The 7840-nt window shown below is 40.2% G+C and overlaps 1 protein-coding gene across 1 annotated transcript; it reads right to left on the reverse strand.

Moving 5' to 3' along the window:
* Positions 1–59: 59 nt before the first annotated feature.
* On the reverse strand, positions 60–7172 carry LOC136264478 (uncharacterized). Its single transcript, XM_066059233.1, has one exon. It carries the CDS (start codon positions 7162–7164, stop codon positions 265–267), a length of 6900 nt encoding a protein of 2299 aa, XP_065915305.1. The 5' UTR covers positions 7165–7172; the 3' UTR covers positions 60–264.
* Positions 7173–7840: the final 668 nt, after the last annotated feature.

Consider the following 7840-nt stretch of genomic DNA (forward strand, 5'->3'; position numbering starts at 1 on the left):
ATAAACAAGGATATGAATTACAGTAGTGTGTGTTCGTTTTTATGCATATTTTACAACTATTATACATAAAACTTTCACTGTCCTATTACATTCAAAATTATGTCATTGCTGTATGCATGTACTTGCTCAGCTACCAAGTTTACATTCATCTGTTATACTTTGTATATATTTAACAATTTTGGGGTATATTTTCCATCTATATGTGCTAGTCTGACTCTATATACACACTACAGATAATTGTGTAATAACTACAGTTTAGTTTAGCTATATGTACTGTGCTAGTAGCTGGTCCAATACCTTCCTACTCTCTCTCAGGTGATCCTGGCATGAACTGCTATATGTAGAGGCTGTATCGGTCTCTTTTCTGATACAGGTTTTCCTTATGGCAACAATTACATGACAGTTGCTACAGGGAAGTGTGGCAGTTGATATAACAGGAGTACTAGTAGTTTCTTCTTTACTAGTACAGTGTAGTTGGTATGGGTGTGGTGAATGGGTTGTAGGAGATATGAAAAAAGTTTGGAAGTTGGGAGTGTCCGGGGTAAATTTTATTATTATCTCATCACATGTTGATGGTGTGGAAGACATTGTGGTTTGCTCTGGTGGTTGTCGAGCATTGTTTAAGATTGATTCAGTAGTCATTGAAGGTAGGTGAATGATTTGCTGACCTTCAGTGACTGCATCTTTGTGAATATCAGTTAGTAAGTTTTGAGATTCCAGCACTGTAACTTGGCAGGGATTGGCTATCACCTTTTGTGTTGTCATTTGGCAAGTTTCAGTGAGTACATCTTGGGTTTCAACTGGTGGCTGAAAGGTGACTTGGTTATTTTCAGCAATTTCTTCTTGAGTTGTGATTTGGCAAGTTTCAGTGAGTGTTTCTTGAGTTTTGACTGGTTGTTGAGTGGTGACTTTGGGAGTTGTAGTGAGCTTCTCTTGAGCAATAAGTAGTTCTTGAATTTCATTTGGTTGTGGAAAGGTGAGTTGGTGAGTTTCAGTGAGTACCTCTTGAGTTTCAACTGATTGTTGACTGGTGAGTTGGGAAGTTTCATTAACCACTTCTTGAGTACTAACTTGGTAAATTTCAGTAAGTACCTCTTGAGGTTTGACTGGTGGTTGAAAGGTGACTTGGTGAGTTTTAGTGAGTGCCCCTTGAAATTTAACTGGTGATTGAAAAGTGACATGGCAAGTTTCATTGAGAACCTCTTGGGTTTCAAGTGGTTGTTGAAAGGTGATTTGGTTAGTTTCAGTGAGAACCTTTTGAGTTTCGACTGATGATTGATAGGTGACTTGACTAGTTTCTGAGAGTATTTCGTTAGTTCTGACTGGTGTCTGAAAGGCAACTTGGTGGGTTTTAGTGAGAACCTCTTGAGTTTCAACTGGTGGTTTAAAGGTGATGTGGTGTGTTTCAGTGAGCACTTCTGGAGTTTTAACTGGTGGTTGAATAGTGAATTGACACGTATTAGTAAATGTCTCTTGAGTTTGAGTTGCAATAAGCACGTCTTGAGTTTTGACCGGTGGTTGAACAGTGACTTGGTGATTTTCGGTGAGTACCTCATGGGTTTTTACTGGTTGTTGGCAAGTGTCAGCAAGTTCCTCTTGAGTTTCAACCGGTTGTTGGGAGGTTTCAGTAAGTATTTCTTGAGTTTTGACTGGTTGTTGAGAAATGACTTGGTGAATTTCATTGATTATGTGAGTTTCTTTAAGTACCTCTTGAGTTTCAACTGGTGGCTGAAAGGTAACTGGGTTAGTTTCAGCAATCACTTCTTCTTGAGTTCTGTTTTGGTGAGTTTGAGTTTTGATTGATGATTGAGAGGTGACTTGACAAGAGTCAGTGAGTACCTCTTGAGTTTCAACTGGTTGTTGAACAGTGACTTGGAAATTTTCAGTGAGTTTCTCTTGAGGTTCAACCAGTTGTTGAGAGCAAGTTTCAATTAGTACTTCTTGAGTTTTGACTGGTTGTTGAGAGGTGATCATGACCTGGTGAGTTTCAGTAAGCACCTGTTGAGTTTCAGTAAGCACCTGTTGAGTTTCAGTAAGCACCTGTTGAGTTTCAGTAAGCACCTGTTGAGTTTCAACTGGTGGCTGAAAGGTGGCTTGGTAAGTTTCAGCAATCACTTCTTCTTGCGATGTGATTTGGCAAGTGTCAGCAAGTACTTGAGTTATAACTGATTGTTCAATGGTGACTTGGTTAGTTTCAGTAAGTACCTTTTGAGTTTCAACTGGTTGTTGTCGGCAACTTTCAGCAAGTTCCTCTTGAGTATTGACTAGTTGTTGAGAACAAGTTTCAGTGAGTACTTCTCGAGTTGTGACTGTTTGTTGAGAGTTGATCTGGTTAGTTTCAGTAAGTACCTCTTGAGTTTCAACTGGTGGCTGAAAGGTAACTGGGATAGTTTCAGCAATCACTTCCTCTTGAGTTGTGATTTGATGTGTTTCAGTGAGTACATCTTGAGTTTCAACTGGTTGTTGGGAGTAAGTTTCAGTAAGCACTTCTTGAGTCTTGACTGGTTGTTGATTGGTGACCTGGTGAATTTCAGTAAGTACTCCTTGAGTTTTGACTGGTGGCTGAATTGGCTGAAAGGTAACTTGGTTAGTTTCAGCAATCACTACTCCTGAAGTTGTGATAGTTTCAGTGAGCATTTCAACTGATTGTTGAAAGGTAACTTGGGTAGTTGCATCTTGAGATTCGACTAGTGTGACTTGGTGATCTTCATTGAGTACCTCTTGCATTTTGACTGGTTGTTGGCAAATTTCAGTGAGTTCCTTTTGAGTTTCAACTGGTTGTTGAGAGCAAGTTTCTTCTTGAGTTTTGACAGATTGTTGAGAGGTGACTTGGTGAGTTTCAGTGAGTACCTCTTGAGTTTCAACTGGTGGCTGAAAGGTGACTAGGTTAGTTTCAGCTATCACTTCTTCTTGAATTGTAATGTGGCGAGTTTCAGTGAGTACCTCTTGAGATTGTTGAGAGGTGACTTGGTGAGTTTCAGTGAGGACCTCTTTAGTTTCAACTGGTTGAGGTTCAGTGAGCACTTCTGGAGTTTTGACTGGTTGTTGAGAAGTGACTTGGTGAGTTTCAGTAAGTATTTCTTGTGATGGCTGAAAAGTGACTTGGTTAGTTTGAGGTATCACTTCTTCTTGAGTTGTGATTTGGTGAGTGTCAGTGAGTGCCTCTTGAGTTTCAACCATTGGCTGAAAGGTGAGTTGGTGAGTTTCAGTGAGTACCTCTTGAGTTTCAACTGGTGGCTGAAAGGTGACTAGGTTAGTTTCAGCTATCACTTCTTCTTGAATTGTAATGTGGCGAGTTTCAGTGAGTACCTCTTGAGATTGTTGAGAGGTGATGTGGCAAGTGTCAGTGGCGAATATTTCTTGAATTTCATCTGGTTGTTGAAAGTTGACTTGGGTAGTTGCAATGAGCATCTTTTGAGTTTCAACTGGTGGTTGAACAGTGACTAGGTGATTTTCAGTGAGTACCTCTTGAGTTTCAACTGGCTGTCGAGAGCAAGTTTCAGTAAGTATTTCTTGAGTTTTGACTGATTGTTGAGAGGTGACTTGATGAGTTTCATTGATTAGGGTGACTTGGTGAGTTTCAGTAAGTACCTCTTGAGTTTCAACTGGAAGCTGAAAGGTGACTTGGTTTGTTTCAGCTATTACTCCTTCTAGAGTTGTGATTTGGAGAGTTTCAGTGAGTGTGGCTTCAGTTTTGACTGGTGGCTGAAAAGTAACTTGGCAAGTTTCAGTGAGGACCTCTTTAGTTTCAACTGGTTGAGGTTCAGTGAGCACTTCTGGAGTTTTGACTGGTTGTTGAGAAGTGACTTGGTGAGTTTCAGTAAGTATTTCTTGTGATGGCTGAAAAGTGACTTGGTTAGTTTGAGGTATCACTTCTTCTTGAGTTGTGATTTGGTGAGTGTCAGTGAGTACCTCTTGAGTTTCCACCATTGGCTGAAAGGTGACTTGGCGAGTTTTAGTGAGAACCTCTTGTGTTTCGACTGGTTGTTGAGGGGTGACTTCATTAACCACTTCTTGAGTGGTGACCTCGTAAATTTTAGTGAGTACCTGTTGAGTTTCAGCTGGACGCTTACAGGTGATTTGGTTGGTTACAGCAATTTCTTTTTCTTGAGTTCTGTTTTGGTGAATTTCAGTGAGGTCCTCTTGAGCTGATAGTTGAGAAGTGACTTGACAAGTATCAGTGAGTACCTCTTGAGCTTCATCTGGTTGTTGAAAGTTGACTTGAGTAGTTTCAGTAAGCGTTTCTTGAGTTTTGACTGGTGATTGAACAGGAACTTGGCGATTTTCGATAGCTACTCTGTGTGTTTTGACTAATTGTTGGCAAGCTTCAGTAAGTACTTCTTGAGTTTTGACTGGCTGTTGAGAGGTGACTTGGGGAGTTTCAGCAATGATTTCTTGAGTGGTGACTTTGGGAGTTTTAGTGAATATCTCTTGAATTTGAGTTGCAATAAGTGCTTCTTGAATTTCATCTGGTTGTTGAGTGGTGACTTGGTGAGTGTCATTAACCACCGCTTGTTGAGTTGCGATTTGGTGAATTTCAGTGAGTACCTCTTGAGTTTTGACTGATGGTTGAGATGTGACTTGGGGAGTTGTTGAGAGTATCTCTTGAGTTTGAGTTGCAATAAGTACTTCTTGAATTTCGTCTGGTTGTTGAAAGGTAACTTGGTTAGTTTCAGTGAGTACCTCTTGAGGTTTGATTGATGGTTGAGAGGTGACTTGGCAAGTATCAGTGAATACTTCTTGAGTTTTGTTTGGTGGCTGAAAGATGACTCGGTTAGTTTCAGCAATCACTTCTTCTTGAGTTGTGATTTGGCGAGGTTCAGTGTGCTCCTCTTGAGTTTCAATTGGTTGTTGAGAGTACGTTTCAGTAGGTACTTCTTGTGTTTTGACTGGTTGTTGAGAAGCGACTTGGTGAGTTTTGTTAGCCACTTCTTGAGTGGTGACCTGGTAAATTTCAGTAAGTAGCTCTTGAGTTTCCACTGGTGGTTGGATTGGCTGAAAAGTGACTTGGTTAGTTTCAGCAATAACTTCTTCTTGAGTTGTGATTTGGCAAGTTTCAGAGAGTAGTTCTTGAGTTTTGTCTGGTTGTTGAAAGCTGACTTTGGTAGTTGCAGTAAGCATTTCTTGAGTTTTGACTGGTAATTGAACAATGACTTGGCGATTTTCAGTGAGTACTTCTTGAGTTTCAGCTGGTGGCTGAAAGGTAATTTGGTTAGTTTCAGCAATCACTTCTTCTTGATAAGTTTCAGTGAGCGTGACTTCAGTTTTGACTGGTAACTGAAAGGTGAGTTGGTGAGTTTTAGTGAGAACCTCTTGGATTTCAACTGGTTGTTGAGAGATTACTTGGTTGAGTACCTCATGGAGTTCAATTGGTTGTTGTGAGTGAGTAGCAGTAATCACTTCTTGAGTTTTGACTGGTTGTTGAGAGGTGACTTGGTGAGTTTCAGTAAGTACCTCTTGTGATTGCTGAAAGGTTACTTGGTTGGTTTCAGCTATAACTTCTTCTTGAGTTGTGATTTGGTGAGCTTCAGTGAGTACCTGTTGAGTTTCAACCATTGGCTGAAAGGTGAGTTGGCGAGTTTTAGTGAGAACCTCTTGGGTTTCGACTGGTTGTTGAGATGTGACTTCATTAATCACTTCTTGAGTGGTGACCTCGTAAAATTTACTAAGTACCTGTTGAATTTCAACTGGAGGTTGACAGGTGATCTGGTTGGGGTCGACAATTACATCTTCTTGAGTTCTGTTTTGGTGAATTTCAGTGAGGTCCTCTTGAGTTTTGATTGATGGTTGAGAGGTGACTTCAGTGAGTACCTCTTGAGCTTCATCTGGTTGTTGAAAGGTGACTTGAGTAGTTTTAGTAAGCATTTCTTGAGTTTTGACTGGTGATTGAACAGTAACTTGGCAATTTTCAGTAGGTACTTTGTGTGTTTTGACCAGTTGTTGGCAAGCTTCAGTAAGTACTTCTTGAGTTTTGACTGGCTGTTGAGAGGTGACTTGGGGAGTTTCGGCAATGACTTCTTGAGTGGTGACTTTGGGAGTTGTAGTGAGTATCTCTTGAGTTTTGACTGGTGATTGAACAGTAATTTGGCGATTTTCGGTAGGTACTTTGTGTGTTTTGACCAGTTGTTGGCAAGCTTCAGTAAGTACTTCTTGAATTTTGACTGGCTGTTGAGAGGTGACTTGGGGAGTTTCGGCAATGACTTCTTGAGTGGTGACTTTGGGAGTTGTTGAGAGTATCTCTTGAGTTTGAGTTGCAATAAGTACTTCTTGAATTTCGTCTGGTTGTTGAAAGGTAACTTGGTTAGTTTCAGTGAGTACTTCTTGAGGTTTGACTGATGGTTGAGAGGTGACTTGGCAAGTGTCAGTGAATACTTCTTGAGTTTTGTCTGGCGGCTGAAAGATGAATCGGTTAGTTTCAGCAATCACTTCTTCTTGAGTTGTGATTTGGCGAGGTTCAGTGAGCTCCTCTTGAGTGTCAATCGGTTGTTGAGAGTACATTTCAGTAAGTACTTCTTGAGTTTTGACTGGTTGTTGAGAGATGACTGGGTGAGTTTTGTTAGCCACTTCTTGAATGGTGACCTGGTGAATTTCAGTAAGTAGCTCTTGAGTTTCCACTGGTCGTTGGATTGGCTGAAAGGTGACTTGGTTATTTTCAGCAATAACGTTTTCTTGAGTTGTGATTTGGCAAGTTTCAGAGAGTAGTTCTTGAGTTTTGTCTGGTTGTTGAAAGTTGACTTGGGTAGTTGCAGTAAGCATTTCTTGAGTTTTGACTGACGGTTGAACTATGACTTGGTGATTTTCAGAGAGTACCTCTTGAGTTTTGACTGGTTGTTGGCAAGCTTTAGTGAGTGCCTCTTGAGTTTCCCCTGGTAGCAGATAGGTGACTTGGTGAGTTTCACCAATCACTTCTTCTTGAGTTGTGATTTGGTGACTTTCAGAGAGTAGTTCTTGAGTTTCAATTAGTGAATGAATAGTGGGCTGATCTGATTTGGTGGGTATCTCTTTATTTTCATCCAGTGGTTGAAGGGTGCTGCTAACCTGTTCCTCTTGTATTTCTGCCAAAGCATCTTCGGCTATAATAGATAGTTTTTTATTGTGTCGCAATGATTGAGACAGCATCTGTGTACATTCCTCAGTTGTATCTTGTTCAGTCAGCATAGACATTGCTAGATAATAATTTTGATCCATGTTGAATGATGGCCGATCAGTTATCTCTTTAGATTCTGTTGATGTAGTATCAGTAGCCTGGTTGACTTTGCTCAAGTGTTTACTTCCTTCATCACCTATTCAGATTAAAAGAATACCTCATACCAAATGCTTACCACAACCCAAGTGAAAGTAAGACATAAACAGCATTATAAAGGCACAAGTATTAAGAGAGCAAACCTGCTCTAGTGTAATTATTGTTCAAACATTGCATATACCTCATACCGTTACTTTGTAACTGTTGTCCATCAGATATCGTCTTCTCTATGAGTACTAGCAACTGCTTAGCATTTTCAGACTCCAGTACTAACTCACATCCTTCAATGGCATCACACCTATATACAGTACACATGCTATGCTACACCAAGCATTGTTTTTTTTATACTTGTCAATTTGGATATGTAACTCATTGTCTTCTCCCAACAATGTATAATGTTTGATACAGTCTAGGGGGATGGAATGAAGGACCTCGTTTGTGCTAGTGTCAGTTAACAGTAGACTAGTAGTGGTTAGTTGAATTGTATAAGTTTTGGTGATGACTGTATGACTTGTTATCATTCTTATTGTGATAGTCTGGCTGACAATGATTTCTGTGGTACAAAACATGTTGGGTTGTTGAAATGTTTTGTTATGT

The sequence above is a fragment of the Dysidea avara genome, chromosome 8, assembly GCF_963678975.1.
Source record: "Dysidea avara chromosome 8, odDysAvar1.4, whole genome shotgun sequence".
Taxonomy (NCBI): domain Eukaryota; kingdom Metazoa; phylum Porifera; class Demospongiae; order Dictyoceratida; family Dysideidae; genus Dysidea; species Dysidea avara.